Source organism: Odontomachus brunneus, unplaced genomic scaffold, assembly GCF_010583005.1.
Source record: "Odontomachus brunneus isolate Ranch 3 - 2012 unplaced genomic scaffold, Obru_v1 Obru_scaffold_023, whole genome shotgun sequence".
Lineage (NCBI taxonomy): Eukaryota > Metazoa > Arthropoda > Insecta > Hymenoptera > Formicidae > Odontomachus > Odontomachus brunneus.
In genome coordinates this window covers 2,272,161-2,291,152 of record NW_022639473.1, presented here as the reverse complement: position 1 = coordinate 2,291,152, position 18,992 = coordinate 2,272,161, and the positions used below count along the sequence as shown (strand labels likewise).

At 47.8% G+C, this 18,992-nt stretch overlaps 1 protein-coding gene across 1 annotated transcript in view; it reads left to right on the top strand.

Moving 5' to 3' along the window:
• Nucleotides 1-18,992, top strand: part of LOC116842257 (polycomb protein Sfmbt-like) — a 69,157-nt gene that overhangs the window by 35,895 nt on the left and 14,270 nt on the right. Inside the window, exons 4-9 of the mRNA XM_032811188.1 lie at nucleotides 10,736-10,982; nucleotides 14,359-14,532; nucleotides 17,124-17,252; nucleotides 17,572-17,707; nucleotides 17,969-18,126; nucleotides 18,388-18,731. Coding sequence (XP_032667079.1) covers nucleotides 10,736-10,982; nucleotides 14,359-14,532; nucleotides 17,124-17,252; nucleotides 17,572-17,707; nucleotides 17,969-18,126; nucleotides 18,388-18,731 — 1,188 coding nt within the window. The remainder of the gene's footprint in view (nucleotides 1-10,735; nucleotides 10,983-14,358; nucleotides 14,533-17,123; nucleotides 17,253-17,571; nucleotides 17,708-17,968; nucleotides 18,127-18,387; nucleotides 18,732-18,992) is intronic.

Below are 18,992 nucleotides of genomic sequence, written 5' to 3'. Positions count from 1 at the left end.
AGAGAGAGAGAGAGAGAGAGAGAGAGAGAGAGAGAGAGAGAGAGACAGAACGCAACTGTACACGCGGACTTGCCTATTGAAGCGAATGCACCGACAAATGCAATCGGGTCGTTCCTCGACGCCTCTTTGTCACGCACTTTGATTCGATTCTCGAGCGTCCCGTCGCGGAAAAGTACGTTGAGGGGGAAGGATTTTCCACGTCGCTTCGCCGCGTGAGAAAATTCATACACGCCCGGATTACCCGACATAATCTTTTTTACGCGTACATGCGAAATAAATTTCGACGGCAGGACGAAGCGGGATAGCTAATATCGAACGCCGAAAACAATGTATTCGCCCCTCCCGCGTGCGCGCGCGCACAGCTTTCTCGATAATGCTCGCGAAATAAAGAGAGCGAAGAACAACGAGAGCGGGCGTATACACGCCGACTGGCAACGGCGGGATTCGTGCGATATATACGATAACGCAATTTGCAACGCAAATGTGTATATGTTCAATAGGCCATGCGTAAACGCCTGCCAGTGGCACGTACAAATGTTTATTTTCCGAAGGATATCGAAATTGCTATTTTGTCTCCGGGCTCTTTGCTATCGACCGATGAGAGTAACGAGAGAGGGAAAGAGAAAGAGAGAGAGAGAGAAAGAGAAAATGCGCTCGTACGTTCATAATACACCTCGCGTAAATCGATTAATTAGCGTTCAAAGTCAAGCCACGCGAGCAGATCGCGCAGTGTGATGATTCGCGACGCATATCCGCGGATTCATCGGACACATTGCGCGCGCGCGCATGTCGGCGATTTTTTTTCCCTCCCTCGAATAAAGCTTTGACGTGCGATTTAACGCGTTAAAGCTCGTCGCCATTATTTTGCGTTATTTTAACTACGGTGCTTTTAACTGACGCGTGTTCGAACCACACGGGCGGACGCGGCCGCGTGTTAAAAATAATATTTGATAACCACGTGAGGATTTGTATGCGGCCGGATCAACTTTGCGAGAGCCTGTAATCCCGATGAGTGAATGCATCTTCGCCGATCGATCACTAATTATGAAATGGCGCCTGTGACGATTCGCGCGGATTTTACGGCCGACGTCGTATATTTTATCGCGTTTCGCGCGCGCGACTTGAAATTTAAAATAAACGCGCGTTAACGACGACGACGACGACTACGAAAATGGAATGAGCGCAGCACGAACGACGAACGAAATAGAAGCCCGGTGGAACTGCGTGTACGAAAATGGATAACGTTAATTGCGTCAGCCAGGAAGGATAGAGCACGACTGAGAAAATATGATTAAAATTCCACAAAGCAGTTAATAATGCACATGCAGAGATATAAAGTTGAACGCGAGAGGTAGTGGAGGCGAAACGGACAAGAAATTTTGTTACCTCACCGGTGAAATGATCGTCGAATAATTTCCTATCGCAGCAATGTTGTGCACACGCGAATGCGGGTCAAGCTAAATAACGGTAAAAAGTCAAAGGGCTGATGGATCGCGGTACTCAATAGTCGTTTTCAGTGAATTTCATGTTAAGGAGTATACCGTATGATATTCCTGCCTCGCTACATATCAGACAGACAGACAGAGAAAAAGTGAGAATTTAATGAATGCGTCGAAACTCAATATATTTTATGAACTTTTCGTATTCCCCGTTTCCGTTGCGGGCCGGATCGCGTCTAAGCAGCTTAATGAAATGTTCGGGTGGCGTAATACGCTAATACTCGCAATACCGTCGTAACGTTAATGTTCAGCTCCCGGTGTAATTATCCTGTTTAATTTATTCCACAGTGTCGTGCAGTTTGCGATTCAGTAATTCATTCTAAAGTACGAGTCGCGCGAGCTCGCACAGATAACAGCGATACGCTGCTACGATACGGATCACATGCTTTCATGCGCGGATTATACACGGTCTCGGTGTTCTGTTTCTTTTCCCGCTCGTTTTTCTCTTGTAACCGCCGCGTTCTGTCCCGCTCTCTTTATATACGCAAACACGATAAAATCGAATATACTTGGCGGTTGACCGGAAAACACTCCGGGCCAATAAGTGCTCGCCGTTCAGCATACGCATATACGCCCGGATGATACTTTTTCTTCGTATATGCGCGCACCGCAACTCTCTATACACTCCGCTATATCCCGAAACTACATATGATCCGTCGGCAAACATCGCAGATCCGCGTGTTTTTGTTGGCCGGCGAATAGACAAAAGCGAGCACGCTCTCTTTCGTCGTCGTAAAGAAACTTTGTAATAACAGTGCATATAGCTTTTAAGCGAATTGTGCAAAGTCACTTATTACGACCAAATACACCGTAATTTCCGCGCGCAAAACGCCGGGAGGCGCTTCGCGGTCGCTTCTCTGTTATTGCTGCGTTTAAGAAGCTCATCTCTTAAAAGTGAGAAGGTGCAAGCACCGATGAAAAGAATTGTTTTTGAAATAGCGTACGTGTAAAAATGTTGAGAGTCCGCGCGAGAGCAATGCGCGAGCGAAGGCGGAGTTGAAAATTCACTTAATAATTCGTAACAATCCAACGTAACGTGTCTTCATCGTACAAATTGTCGTAGCGAGGAGTTGCCGAAACGGCGCGAAAAATAGCGGACCAGCAGGTGGTTATTCATCGCGCACGCGTTCGTAGCCGGCGTGCAAAACACCGACGCGACACACACGTGCGCGCACGCACGCACACACGAGCGACAACTTGGCCTGTTGTAAAACGGAGTTGCAGGAATGTAATTCGCACCGGTGCACTCGACTTCGCCGCTAACACGTCACTGGTTAAAACTTCGCGGCACTTTACCCTCTCGCCCACTTAACACTTCGTCGTCGTCGCCACCCCGCCGTTACTGTCGCTTAAAACATCACGCCGAATATATACATGTATTATACGCACATCTCCGTCGAATGCAAAACAGAGTCGTCGAACTTCGTCTCAGAATGCGAGGAACGTAACTTCCGAGCGCGTTAAAGAGCACCTCCCGCGCGCGTTCCCAACGCGTTATCGTCAGAGATTGAAATCGCGGTGTGTTTCGGTTTCAAGCTTACAAAGACCTCCCCGAGTTTATTCGCGTCTGTGTGACGTTACGATTTGCGTAAGGTATGGCGTTTCTTTTCCCGTACTCGGCGAAATTACACGGATTCCAAATATAGCTGTTGCTACTTTGAAAACCAACATTGTAAGTTATAGTTATAGGGCTCGCGCGTCTATGTATGTTGAACTGTAGATATCTCGTTTAATATTTCGTGAAACTCACATGTGTTGTTAAGGGAAGTTTCGTTGGTATTTACACAGGTAGCTCACTTAAGTGTACACTCCGTCAGAAATGGCAAGGCTCAGTAGTTAAGCCTGGAAACGATCAGACGGAATATATAATCTTCTGCTGGCGCGTCTCTCCTCGTTTCTCAGCCGAATAAAAATTTCAGTTACCCCGAATATATATATATATATATATATATATATATATATATATATATATATATATATACACACCAGTGTCGAACTGCTCGAGATATTACATAATGAGGGCAATTTACGCGTTCGACGCTCTAACGAGAGCGACTAATCGGGTATCTCGCGACTAAAGTTCCGTCGGTGAGAACACCACTGGCTAGGAAGGAGACCGTCTCTAAAAGGCGATCTAATGAATGAAAGGAAATGGAGGCAGTTACTGTTACCGGCACAAAAGTGCGATCCTAAAAGCGTGCAATTTTCAGAAGATTATAAAACGCCTTTCGCGACAAGTAGATAAAAATTCGCGGGCGCGGACAGGCGCAGACACACGTACACACATACGCACGCACATCGATCCGCGCCTTAACGGCCGGGCTCTTTCTCTCAGCGCTTTATCCTCGCGGAGTTCCTCAGTGTTTTCTTACTATTCTTGTGCTCGTCTCGACCGATCTTTCTAAAGCCTTCCACCTAAACGAAAAAAAAGGCACCGACAAGCCTGAAGCTTTTAGTATCCGCGGCACCTTTTCAAGGAGGTAAAACGAGGCAAATCGTCGAGATGCAGCGGCACAGACTGGATGTCTACCTTTTTCCCTTCGTCGACGCGAAAGACGAATCAAGAAAAAAATGGCCGGAGATATCCTCTGTGAGGTGTACGTGACGGCTCTGATCCTTTAAACGTTCTCATTTGCGCCATCGCGAAAGTCGAAACGCGCTTGAAAGAAATCAAAGCGATTCGTTTCAGCACGACGGCGAAAGACTAAGGGAAAACTTCGAGCGAGATATTCGTGTCATTTTCGCCGGATTTTTTGCTCAATCTCGCATCGGATACAGGCGACGTGGCTTTATTAATTCTTTTTCTTATTTTGCTCTTTTCCTTCCCGCCCTGCTTCTTGCGAATATGAATATCACCGGGCATTCTTCGCGACCCGGGCAAAGGCAGGCACTGGTGGGATTTAATTTCAGCTGCTCGATTTCACTCCCACGCTCGCATAATTACCAGGTATTGGCAACCTCAAAGCGGATTAGATCGATTCATACAAGATCATCCATTATCGGGGACTAATGGTGAAATAGGATAGGCGCGCGTACACTCCCTGACCGATGAAACATAATAGCAAATATCCGACTAACATAAATCCAGGAGCGCTTCTCCTCGGTACCTGCACTTAAATCCAATTATACTTCGGACGGGTGAGATGCGCGAAACGAGAGAAGATGGCCAAATATCATATAAATACACGCGCGATACACGCGTGGCACGGCACGGCACGGTGTGATGCGGCGTTTCGAAAAGGCAAGTCGCTACGAATTTATTTGCTTATGACGATTCATTCATCAACGTCAACTCTTTCCCTCCGCGAGATATCGTGCTTTATAGTTGAGCGAAGTTGCAAGTTTACTAAGTCATATCTCACTGCCCACTCAGGAGAATGTTCACTTCCTTATTGTTCAGTGAACTCTCAACGCGTTACGTAACGCGATCGCGACAGAGACGCTCATCTCTCACATCGTCGTAATGTGCGGAATGTATTATCGCGTCCACGAATTATATACAGAATAAATAATTTCGCCTCTACATCCCATCCCCGAAGGAAGAATTACACTACATTGTCCAGGCGTTTACGAGGATCGGTAAAAACTCATCAGCCGGGGTCTCACAGTCTTACCCCCCCCTCTCCTGTAATACTAACTTCACCATCGACAATACACGGAGCAACTTCGATGCTTTCCCTTTTTCACCACCCTCTGCTCCCGCCACGGTTTCTCTACTTTCCCGGGCAACGGTTGCTGTCGACGTACCCATCAAGCATCGATGAACGGGAGCGTTCTCGAGGATACCGAAAACGGACGGGGTGGAGGATTGTGTTCGCCAGGCAGCGCGGCAGATTGTCGACGCGGCGAGGAGAACGCGGGCTGGTAGGACCGACAGCGAGAGAGAAAGAGAGAGGGGTGCGAGTTGGCCGGAGTGGTGTTTCCCCAGGGTAAGCATGAGCATATACTTGCCCGGGGCTTATTCAGACAAATCGGTGATTGCTGCGGAGGCGAGCGAAAGGGTAGCTCGCCGCCGCCACCACTACCACCACCATCACTACCACCACCATCAGCACCGCCACCATCACCACCATCACCGGGAGCAGCAGCAGCAGCAGCAACGACGGTGGCGGTGGCAACGGCGGCAGCAGCAGCAGCAGCAGCAGCAGCATCATCACCACCACCGGCGCTCTCACTAACACCACCGCCGCTGCCACCACCACCGCCGCCCATTGCCATCAGCACACCGCACCGAAGCACTCCGCGCCACAAACACGTTGCGCTTCCTATCGACGCACCGAGGGAACGAGACATTATACTGAAATCCGCCGTGGGTGCGGAAGGAGAGCGACAGGGACGAACGACTCCACACAGGCAGAAGAGGGGAGGACAGACAGAAGCGGAAGTGGCAGAGTAGAGAACGAGAAAGACTGAACGGCGCGACGAGAGGGTTGTCTGCTCCGTTCATGGAACGGAGGGAGACAGAGGGAAAGAGAGAGATGCGGAGGAGAAGAGGAAGAGGAAGGTAGAGGGCGAAGGGCGGAGAGAGCGCAGCCAGGGTTGTGAAGAGGAGCCAGGGAGAGAGAAGAATGATTGTTTCCATGATTACAATGGAGAGAGGAAGAGGAAAAGGGGCGACGGGGCCAGGGGTGGCGCTAGGTGGGTGGGTAAAGGGGTATGGGGAGCAATCTCTTAGCGCTAACGTAGATTCGTGGGCCGGGGTCTCTCGAAATATTACACCAGAGGGGTACTTCGAGACCGCCGCCGTGGCCGTACCCACCGGGGAATTTCGTAACTGCGCGGGTAATGTGTGTCAGCCATCGAGCCTGTCCGCTTTCCCGGTGAAAATACTTTGCGCCTCGTTTGGATGACGGGTGGTTCGAGGCAAGAGGAACCTGCACACGTCGCTCCGTTAGCCGCCGGATCTGTCACGGACGATCCACGGAGAAGATTTATACTCCGACGACGAAGGAGCGTAAGCCCTAGATTCAAGGTGCTAATGCTCTTACAAAGGCTAGCAGTGGAAATGGCGGTCGAGCAGTTCCGTCCGGAAAGTATAGAACTCGTTTTTAATTTATCAGCCGGAGCTCTCGTGCGCTTTTCTGTCTTTTCTCTTCTCTCTCTTTCTCTCTCGTCCCCTTTCCCTTGTTCGTATTTCTTCTGTTGCGGCGTTTCTTCTTGCAACGAACCCGCGGAAAATCCCTGGGTAAAAGCGCACCGGAGACGAAACTAGTGGAAGAACCGGCGAGCGGACGTACGGAGTGGAGGTACGGACAACAAGAATAACTAGAGAAATAGTATTTTAGTTATTAAGTTAAGGAACACAATAACTGCACGCTCGGGAGAGGTAACTCTCGAACTGTGCAATGAAAGGAGGAAATAGCGGCGGCGGTACAACTGATCGAAACTGTACAACTACTATGGGTACGGGACGATAGGTTATCTTGCTCAAAGGACTCAAGCCGATTACGAATCACCTCCAAATGTTCCTGTTAATCTTATTAAATGCAGTTCTGCGTGCATTCACTGCGCGCAGTCGTTATCGATGATGATTCGATCAAACGATCAGTTTATCGACTACTCGATTACTTATCTTCCATAATCTGTGTAGAAAATTAATCACGATCTCTACTCGCGAGCCATGAAATTCGATGCGCCGCCGAAACGCAATCGGCCGCACCTGCCGTTGAGTTCTGTAAACGCGTGGGTGAACATCCAGTAACCGTGTTACAGAATGTAAAACCCGATTAATACGTGTCTAGATCACTTGTAAGTTGCTGACACTTTGAACTCGCCGATGTATCGGTTGTTCCGCAGCACATCGTAATTATTGAATATGACTCGTGCAACAAAGAGCCTAATCTTCCGAGAGCGATTAATTTACAGATTAATTTCGCTATCAAGACCCATCCCGTTTGATTTGACGACTTCTATCGGTTCCGAGTCGAGTATTTTACCTATAATGTTGAAACGTCTATGCATTTTTAAATGCATCAGCGGCAAATTATATTTAAGTATTCCTATCTGTTACCTTGATATTTAATTAAAGGACGCTTTTAGCGTCGTGCTTTACGCAGAAGCAGGCGATTTGTATCCCTCCAACAACCTAATTAATATCTGAGTCTCTTTGACACAAAGGATCATCGCTAATGAGCATCCGCGTAAGCTATCTTAATATGAACGTGGCCCAATACGGTCCTTTCGATCAAGCACGCCGATCAAATATGGCGCACAAATACTCCCTAATTAAACTTGAAAAAAAAAGACTGAATATTCAAACAATCTCCCTTATAGATTCATGAAATTCACCGTTCACTGAAAGAACTTGAAATATTGAACAGTCGCGAGTTATCGATGCGCCATTTTCAATCTTGTGCGTAGACGGACTCGATATGCCGGATAAGAGGGGTATTGCGACATAATCCTTCATTTTCCAGCAATACGTAACGCAATATCGCGACTCTACAAGAATTGTAGTTTTTGGGACAGAAGATCTTAAGTATATTCAAAGTGCGACGAAGGGAGATGGGACCAGATGTAGATAGCTTTCTCTGAAGTACAATTACGGTGTAGATAAAAGTAAAAACGCGAGCTTCATCCAGAACGTGCGGCGAAATAGAAGTGTCACATTTATGTTTTATTAATTTTTTTCCCAATCGTATAGATTACCCGCATACGGAGGAGGGGAGTTAACCGGCGGTTTTCAGAATCGTGACCATGCAAAATGTTGAACTAAGTCGTCGTTTGAGTCCCCGGAAGCTTTTTACGCGATAAGCACGCCGTTCCCGGACAGGGAAGACGGCATTATTCCGGGATAGCATCGAAGGAATCGTTATCTTCTCCGTAGAGATAATGACCCCGCAGTCGGCGCCAATAGTACCCCTCCTCTGCTTTCATACAGGACAAACTGTTGTTCCTTCGTGACAATGTACTTAAAACGCTGTCGATTGTACCTCGATAACGAAAGGATTCAAAACGGCGACTGCCATCATCTCTTGGTTTTCTCTTTCCTCTCAATCTCTTTCCGTCTCTCTCCCTCTTCCTCCCTCATCCACCGTTTTCTCTCAATGGCTGAAGGCACGAGCGCCTCGTTTTTCGCACAAATGGTCGCCTTTACCGGAAACTCCGATTTATATTAGACTACTTATACATCGATTCGATTAAGCTATGCGGCGCACGGTTCGCCGCTTCCCCATTATCGTGGATCACAAACAGCGCCGTTTGTACCAAGGAAAATTCAGAATACCGCGATAATTTTTCCAACAAAAGATCTCAAAAGTGTCTCCGCGCGCTTTTTCCGTGCCGCTTTCAAGTTCCGCAGAGCGAATTTAATACCGAAATTTATTTCTTCTTTAATCTCAGCTCGGGGCCGTCATATTTTAATCATATATTTCCGCGTTTTGGGAAACAAAGGGCTTCGCGAAAGCACTCAATGTAAAATCCTCTTTCTCACTCTCCCTTTATCATACATTTGATTCTTTTATATTTTTATAAGGACGTGAAATTCCACGTCAGCCTGACATAATTTCGCGCGAGAAGATCGTTATACGCGTCACAGAATTTTCAGACTCGCCATTTCGCTCGATAGGTCCAATTGTCTTTTTTTAAACGTAGACTTGAACGAGGAGTACGAGATCTCGTTACTTTAGCTATGTGCAAATCCGTCGCGCCCCTATAACCGCGCACGGTCAAGCGTCAACCTACGTCAACGCGTATCGGTCGGACGCAGTGTGTGTCCTCAAGGCCAATTACCCTCGTTTTGAGCTATCAACAACCCTTCGTCTCAGCTCGGGCTGCGGGCGAGATACACGCGTGTCGGGATGGGCCAGGTCGGTATGGGTGACACACTGGCGGTCCCGGCGCGGCATGTAACCGGCCGGGTGCGCGCGTATGGTCGGAGACGGTTATGTAGGTCGCATGACAGTCACTTGAGATTAATTACCAAGTGCATCGTTATAGATAACGCGGCGAAGGCTGGCGCGGCGGTTAAGTGAGGATGGCGGCTAGATACGACGTTAAATTGAACCTTTCGTCGGGCTGATTCCTGCACTGCCGTCGACCGCGCGCCGGTTCGGTCCGGTGCAAGCCGCGGCACAATGCGCGTACTTGCCTAAAAGCAATTACTGCCGTACGTACGCACGAACACGTACACAGACACACGTGCGCGCGCGCTTGTACATGAGTGGGTGTGCACTCGACGATAGCGGGGGACGATATAATATTGTTCGATGCCTCTCTCGTTTATGCCGGACGCTTCGTCGAACCCGTGGCGCGGTCCACCATGAGTAAAAGACGATATCTGATATTAATCCCCGCGCGCCGGCACCGGATATCATTATGCGCTACACCGGGCTATCCCAAATTAATAGCCCGGGATATTGACCCTTGGTCGTTGCAAAATTGTAAAGTGGATGAAGCCCGACGCGTATTGCAACGAACGATAGCCGTGATCACAACGCTTGTTTCTGTGCTCTTTCCCTCTCTCTCTCTCTCTCTTTCTCTTTTATGTTTACACTATCGCGTAAAGCTTGAGAATTTTTCTTAAACGGAGACGCTTACCCACGTCCCCATTTTTCACAAAACAAAACGGAGAAAACAAGGCGAAGCCGTGCTCGTTTCCATTTAAGTAAAAATAATATTCCATCGCAAAACTTTAGTTAAGCGAAAAACATTTTGGTAAAAATGTAAGCGAGAGCAACGTATCTTCAATTATTTTAAAGCAGAAAGAAAGAAAAAATAAAATTTACGGCAAATTTACGAGTCGATTGACAAAACCTTCTCGGTTTTGCGCGGAACGCGATGTTACTCATGCTTGTTACATGCTGCATACTGCGTATATTTAAAGGCGAAATCGACCTCAAATTGACCAGCGCGATTCGCGCCATTGACGCGTTGAGAGCACTTCGTATGACTATCCGCTCGATCCATGATACGATAGTAGCCACGTGTCGTTATCGAGGTACGGTTTACGAGACACCGCCGAAATCTACCCTGCGGTTTGCATTTTCTCTCTCTCTCCCTCCCCCTCTCTCTCTCTCTCTCTCTCTCTTGATGAAGCTGTGATCCACATACAGGGAAAATCGCCGCGATCTCTCACGTTCGCGAGCAAACATAAAGCGGCGGATTCGCGCACTCGACCGCTCAACCCGTTCGACCGACGCGAGTCAACCGGCGGGGGTGGTTGACGTAGTGTGACCAACCACGTTGTTACCGCGAGCAAGAAGAGAATTCTCGACGCATTTGTCGCTGCTCCGCAGGTGGGATGGCTGCGCGCCGAGGACCAGACGATATTGTCGATGGGCGAGCGCCGAGTCACCCATTCACCCCGATTCTTCGTCACCCTGGAGAATGCCAAGACGAAGAATCAGACGCAATCGCGAGAGGAGGAGGAGGCCACCTGGCAGCTGCACATTCGGTCGCTGAAGGAAGCCGACCGTGGCTGCTACATGTGCCAACTCAACACCAAGCCGATGTTGAGCCAGCTGGGATGCGTGGACGTCCTAGGTATGCCTAATTGCACGTTACGCTGCATTCCGGCCGGCCAGGTACGGTCGGCTGTTTGCGGCCGTCGGCGGAGACGTCACGCACGTACGCACGCACTGCGTTTCGATTAGGGCCGAGGGTGGCTTTAGGGCCGGGGAAAGTATGCGTGCCTCGCCACTGCAGCGGCGCGTTTCAATAGACCGCTGGTGCGAGTGTGTGCGCGTGTGCAAGTGCGCAAGTGCGTGCATGTGTATATCCGAAGCGTAACCACGATGTCATCCTCGGTTTCGCCGCTTATGATCCGTTTTATAGATTGCCGGATACACGTAAAATCGAATTGACGTTGTATCGATTTTTGAATGCGTGTGAATTCTCCTTCCTTTTTCATAACTATTCACGATCGTTTGCGATGCGTAAGGGAAAAGTACCAATTCCCGTATGCGTTTTGATCTTTAAATATGAATATTTAAATATTATGTTGAAAATTTAAATGTTTCAAAATTCAAGACCATAACGAGAAGAATGTCCAGGATTAGGCATGTGTCCGGGCATTGGTACTTTCGCTTCATATCCAACAAGAGGAAGAAAAAACACATCGAGTTAATTTGCCAGGTTAATCCGAACGTTACAGGTGAGCCGTAACTCCACAGAAACGATTAGAAAATATAACTTCATTCCACGAACAGCGAGTGCATAATGGTCTCGGGAGCGTTTCCGGGTTTTAGGGTTAATCTCGCCGCGGTATCCATTAAATGATTTCGCACACCTTGCGGTACGTGTGTTACTCGGGATAGCTCAATTTGCTTAGCGGGGCAAATTACTTCGATTTATTAACATGCGCGCGCGCGCGCGCTCGTGTGCCTGCTCGACCGCGAGAGGGGATGTAATATCGACGGCTAAAGTTGGTTCTCACTTGGCAAGGAACTATTAACGGTCATATAAGAAACGCCACGACCGCGCTTTAATTTATAGTTTAATTAAGCGCGATAACGAAGTTCGAAAGTCTATCTGACACGACGGATCCGTCCGTCCATCCGTTCGCCTGACTACAGCGTCGACTACTACTACTGCCATCATACTCTGCCACGGTTCGCGGTACGTCGAGAGGAAGGAAGGAAGAGAGAGAGAGAGAGAGAGAGAGAGAGAGAGAGAGAGAGAAAGCTCAACTATGTTTCTATTAAATTTACATTATCTCCTCTTAACGCGTTAATTACAGCGACATAACACACGCGACTCAATATTTGCTTTGCCCAGGATATACATCGGCAATATCCTAGACGCGCCGACAAAACGGCGCGCCGCGCTGCACTGTGCTTCAATTTCGGCACAGAGGTACGCTCGGCCGCTGCATCGCTGCTGCTACGGCGTCATCAAATGCACAATTTCACTTTTATATCGCGCCACCACCAGCTCCGTCGAGTAATATCATCTACTTTGTGCGCAAGAGGGAGTGCGAGAATGCGCAGGAGTCTCCCGGAGGATGAGCGGGAATGCGTTCCATCGCGTGCGTGCTTGTTCGTCGCCGGCCGGCACCAAAAAGCGGTCTTTGCTGCCAAGCGGAATGAAATTCCTTTGTGTCGAAAACATGAGAAAATGCCGTAGCTCTTTTTTTCGCGCCTCGTGACACACTTGTTCGAATTGAGCGATTGTAATTGAAACGAATCGAACGTCCCACCGAGCCGGTTGACGGAATTTCATTTCGGGAAAGAGGGTACGTCCGTCCGAGCGCGCCGATATTTCATTTCCGTTTCGAATGCTTGACGCGAATGATTTCGTGATGATTTTTCGCGTCGGTGTGCAAACAAGCTGACGACGGCGTCGCGGCAATGCTCGGTTAAATCACGTTAGAGCGACGGCAATGCGGATTCTTTATGGCGCGCGAACTCTCGACCCCCGCCGACACGAGGAAGACGAAGACGACAGGGAAGACTTATATGAAGATATATTGTTTCGTATGATCTCGATCCAATTCGAAAATTGCATCGCCATTGCAGACAATGGCGCGTGACGGCCAACAAAATTGCGTCATAATCCTCGGACACGTGTTGAATTTGTGATAAATGAACGCGAACACGATGGAGTAACGCGAAGGGAGATGAGGTGTTGGTGTGTAGTACACGTCTCATTCGACAAAAGCCACGCGTTAACGCGTCCTGTATACTTTACATTTCGTATACCGCGCAACGTTAGTTCAGAAAACGCGCGGCTGCTACGAAATTGCTTTATTATTCTTTTGTTATCGAGTTTTACACGCGTCTCCTAACGCGCCCGGACCCGATGCGATAACAATGAAATGAATTACGAAATAAAATATTAGTCCACCGCGCGCGCTCCTCGAATCGAGCAGAACAAAAACATTTACTACTCGTTTCCCGAGCGCGTAATTAAAACGTATGAGATAGATTAACTTTCCATATTACGGAGCTTGAAGAACGATCGGCTGCTACTCGCTCACTTCAAAACGCGCGCGAGTAACGGGAGATTAATTTTTCAGGGGGACACGAAGAGTTATATCGACGGAAGTGTTTTGAATTTTACAGCCGTAAATTTCGGACAACGTATCCCTCGCGATCCTTGTAAATCATAGCGATCCTCGTAAATATATATACACTGTTAAATTAGATGGTGTATTTTTTTCCATGATATAAATCTTCATCACTAGTGCTCTTTGCTCGACTCACTTTAATTTCACTTCTATCTTATCACCTCAGTTTGCTTCAATGTATTTGGTTACGTACGGAGAAAGAGAGGGGGGAGAGAGAGAGAGAGAGCGCGCACACAGAAAAAAAGATCTGCTACATATGGACAACTAACATTATTTGCTGTATTAGCCACTTTTTCTTTGCTGGAGGAGCCAATTTCTTGGCTATGATAACAAGAAAATTTGCTCCTGCAACAAAAAATGTAGCTAAAGCAGTAAATTATCTTTAGTTGTCGATCTGTAGCAAATTCGTTACGTTAGCCACTTTTCTTGTTGTAGGAGCAGACTTTCCTGTTATCATAGCAAGAAAATAGGTTCCTGCTGCAAAGAAAAAGTAACTAATACAGCAAATTATATTTAACTGTCCATATGTAGCAAATTAGTTTGCTGCTGCAGCAAATTATTTTTTTCCGTGCACGTTAAAGGTTCTCCGATCTCTCTACTTGTGCAAGTGTCAATTTGAAAGAGCGAATTTGCCCGCTGCATTTTATCGTGAATAATTTCCGGCGAATGTAAAACGTAGCGTTTGCGCGCCAATCTCGAATTCATGAGGAACTTCCTCTTCGACTCTATCGCGAGTCGCGAGCCGAGCAGATAACGTCGAGTTTCCAGAGCGTGATCGTATTTTAGCGTTTCATCATCTGGCTGATTCGTTTGATCGATGTTTTATCTGTGACTGCTGTCCTTTCTTTGCAGTGCCGCCCGACATTCTGAGCACCGGCACATCGGATGGCGAGGTCTCCGTTCTGGAGGGTGAGAACGCCACGTTGTCGTGCAAGGCGTCCGGACGACCGCCGCCTCGCGTGTTCTGGCGACGCGAGAAAAGTGAATTCATACTCATGAGAGGTGTTCACGACCCGCTGATGCCAAGTAAGAGACATATCGCCCCTATATCCTGACCCGTGATTGTCACTCCCACCTCCCCGTAATAGTCATCTCCTTTGTGACGGTGACGTGTCCCCGTCGCACGAAATACGCGTTGTTCCAGAATAAAATCTCTCTCTCTCTTTCTCTCCGTCTCTTTCTTTCTGACCGCGAGAAAAATCGCAATGCCTATTTCTACGCATCGCCCCTTCCCACCCAAGCTCTTGTCGAAAAATTGACGACGACAATGGATTACGTGCTTACGAGCGGTGAAAATGCTTTTAGCAGACGGTGCAAGTAAACGCATTGATTTAAAAAGTAAAAGCGGGATATACAGAAAGTATATTCTCCGCTCTGTGCGAATAACAATTTTATTTTTTTTGTGGAGCACTTTTGTCTCGTAAATCTGAAAATGTTTACGCGTAAAGTCCATCACCGCTTTGAGAGTAGTTATTAATTATCACACGCCAGCATATGCGTTCTTCTCTTTCGAAGCTTTTCCCGTAACTCGTCTCGACAAATAGAAGCAAAATTACTTTCGCTGCACTGGGGACTGGCCCGTTGCCGCGACATTATTCATAACAGTACGCGAGGCGCGCAATTAGGATAATCCCGGTAATCCGACGAGTCTCAATCGAGCCAACGGTCGAGCGTTTTAAAGGGATATATGAAGACATCGTAAATTCGCACACGTAGGTGATCCCGATCGAAAGCAATTACGGCGGAACACGTTCCATCGAATAGAGATTAGTTTGTCCGCAATGACTTTCAATATCCTTCGGGCACGTCGAGCCACGCTGCATTTCGCAAGGCACCTCCGCACTCCACGGAGGAATTTCGTGCAGACACGATCGAATCGCGCGTCGCAAAATAGAACGACCGACCGGCCGGCCGGACAGCCGGCTAGCCATGCCGAGAAAGAGGAAGAAGCCTTCTCCGCGACATCCCGAATTAAAAGAGCACGCTTGTACTGTCTCTGCATTCAATCGCGACGTCGCGACAAATTTTCGCAATCAATCGATTTCCAATATATCGCGGTGTTACCCGCGAAAGGTATAACACGTGCGCGCGAGCGAACTTATGCGACGTACCTTTCCGAGTGGCGTCGCTCGTACGAAATCTATTGCACTTGTTAAATATAGTTCCGATAGCGATATCGCATATGGTCTCTAAAGATTGCATTGCGATATAAAATCCATAACCGGTAATATTCATACCAATTTTCCGCGGAGGAAAGATAGCGACGAATAACGACTTGTATTAATAGAACTAGAATAGAATTATGGGTCGACTGACCCATGTGACGTGTCGTGAGTTTTAGTACACTTAATTGGCACAACAAAGATGACTGCATATTTTTTTAGATGTTTATTTAGATCGTTTGCGCAAGTTGTTGACTTCGATTATTTTTTTGACGAGAACCTCAGGACGGGCGTTGACTAAATTCCGAAGTAAAAAAAAATATTATTTCTGTACGCGCGTCCGGATAATCAAACACTAGGTAATTATAAATTCGATAGGATTGACTGCAGCGCTATGCGAATCCGTTAGCTGCTGTCAACACAAATCACGCAGCCCGCATTTTCGATCGATCTTATTAAACTTCTGACAGATTTTATCGCGAACGCGAAATGACACGTTGCACGTGTGATTTATGTCGACCGTTCGTTCGATAATAATATGATTCATTATCTTCCAGTTATTTGAAAAGCGTCTAGTACGCGCGCGCGCGCGCGCGCACGCGTGCGTGCCTCTCCCTCCCTGCGTGCACACACACTAACGTGATTTCTCGTCGGACAATGGAAATTGCACGCGTATAGCGCGGAAAATGTGTATTTCCAGAATTTCGTTATCTCCCGCCGCTTTTATGAAAAACAGCGTATTTTCGTAACACGAAACATGCAAACGCGAAAAACACAAACCGTAAAAATATACAATAATGCCGTTGCAAAAATTCACTTAATGCAGAATTAATTTATCCTTTGCCGCTTACGTAAAGAGCCGAGAGAGCAAGAGAGAGAAAGAGAGTTTACATCGAACAAAATCGCACTCAGATCAACATGCACAAAATATCGGCGCTATTTTACCGGCGACGATTGGTGATATTAATTCCGACGAATCCGCGCTTATAGACTCAATCAAAGGTTAACGCGAAAAAAATGATGAAGCACACTTGCATCCTCCTTAGTCATTTGCACCTTAAAGTTGTGAAGATTTCTTCTGGAATCATAGACGGTCTGCAAGAAGCTTAATTGCAATGCTCATCGCATAAAAAACCAAGTTTTTCTAAAGTTCAAATGGCTCAGTACCGATAATTGTATGGTTTACTCTATACGCGACTCAAGTTCTGGTTGGTTCAAAATTCACATTTGACTGATATTAAGGCGGTAATATTAACGTGAGCTCCGCCACCGCGCCAGACGACTGCGATGAATCCCGGCGACGAATTTTGCTACGAATTCATGTTCTGCTTATCGTTACGTGCCCCGAAGGCGTATTTCGCGAATAATTACTCGGGCCGCGTTAACACGTCGGCTTACACGGTCGACGAGGGACCAGCTTTCAACGAGATATTCATACAACGTACGATTTTCTAGTGGAGAGCCTGTCCGGCGAGAGGCTAGAATTAATCAGGGTAGACAGGAGGCAAATGGGGGCTTATCTTTGCATAGCGAGAAACGAAGTGCCTCCGGCGGTCAGCAAGAGGGTTAATCTCAAAGTAAATTGTAAGTACTTTTGGAAAACGGTTTACAGCGCTTTACTCATGCTCGTCGTTTCTTCGCGTGCGCGTACGAGCGAGGGAGGAAGTCGAGAATTGAAATCCGAGATGAACGAAAATATTTGTCTAACGTTTATTTTCGCGCTGAGAGATGAGAAGAGACGCTGCTGCGACCATTAAAAAGATACAATGTTATTTTTATTAGCGAAAGAGTTAGCGGCGTGATGAGTCTAAAAATTAGTGTCAAATAATTCAGCACGAACGGACGCGATACTATCGATCTCTCTTATCTTTCTTTCATTTCTCTACACGTTCTACGATTGCAGTCCCACCCAGCGCGAAGGCACCGAATCAGCTGCTCAGTTCTCCGCTGGACACGAATGTGTCGTTAGTCTGCTTGATCGAGGCTTATCCCAAGACGATTAACTTCTGGATGCGAAAGGAGAAAGTGATCATGAACGGGTACGTGCTGAAACAATATTGACAGTTTGCTCCGGGCGATTTCGGGCCGTTCGCACCGTTGTTCGACAATCTCGCCCGACGATAAGGGCGGCGGAACGCTCCGCCGTCGCGCTTCTTGCTAAATCACCCTCCAGCTCGACCTGACCGGTCCGCGCGGGAACATCGATCCCCGCACGATTCGGTTATTCTAACGAGATGTCGAATAGCGGAATCTATTCTCCCTTATCACAGACACTAAGCGTAAGTGATATGTCAATACAGAGGTAGATACGAGATCGACGAGCGAGGCGATCCCGAGGAGGAATGGAAGACAACGATCGTGTTGAAGATAAGGCGCTTGGAGAAAACGGATTTGGGCGAGTACACGTGCTCGGCCTCCTCAAGCATGGGAAAAGCCGAGGCGAATCTCAGAGTTTACGGTGAGTAGTCGTGCGTACACATATATAGAGCCACATAAAGCCGAATGAATATGTAATTTTGACAGTCGACGAAAGAGTCGCAGATCGATCGCAAGTCTTATGCGATCAATCGGCGGCTCAGATGGAGCCGACGTACAAATTTCCCCAAAAAAAACCCGATCTAAAGGCGCCTTGAAACAAAAAAAAAGTACAGGGACACGGTCCAAGAGGCAAAGCGTCTCTGACAACGTAGCCGACGAATTCACGTTAATATACTTGCAGAGATCGAGCGGCCGACCGAATCCAGCCGCGTCACCTCGACCAACTCGAAGCGACTGAACCGAGTCAAGTCAAAGTCCGGGCAAGGGGCGATCAATCGGGTTTTCCATCAGCAGGTGAGCACGCCGGCGATGCAGAAGAGCACCGCGCGATTGATCTACAACAACAAATACGCGACCACGTCGACGACCGCGGACCCGCGCGCGCCCTTAATTAAGGACCACGGCAACGCTTTCAAGCACAACGGCGACGACAACCAGAATTTCAAGGATCGCAACGACGCGTCCGCGGTCATCGCCAGCAGTAAACAAATCGTCTTGCCGCTCTGCTTGATATTGTTCTCCACGGTGCAATAAAACCGGACGAACTACGACGACGATGACAATGACAACGACGATAACGACGACGACAACGACGACGACGACGAGAGAAAAGGAAAAAGAGCTATTCTTCGTCGTGAGAATTATCCCACGAGTCAACGTGGGAGCCATGTACATCGATCCGAGAGGATGATCGGGATGAACGAGAGAGAAGGGCTTTCTCGCAACGCGGGGGATGATTTTCGGACGGCAGTGAGGACAAGGAGGAGGAGGAGGAGGAGGAGGAGG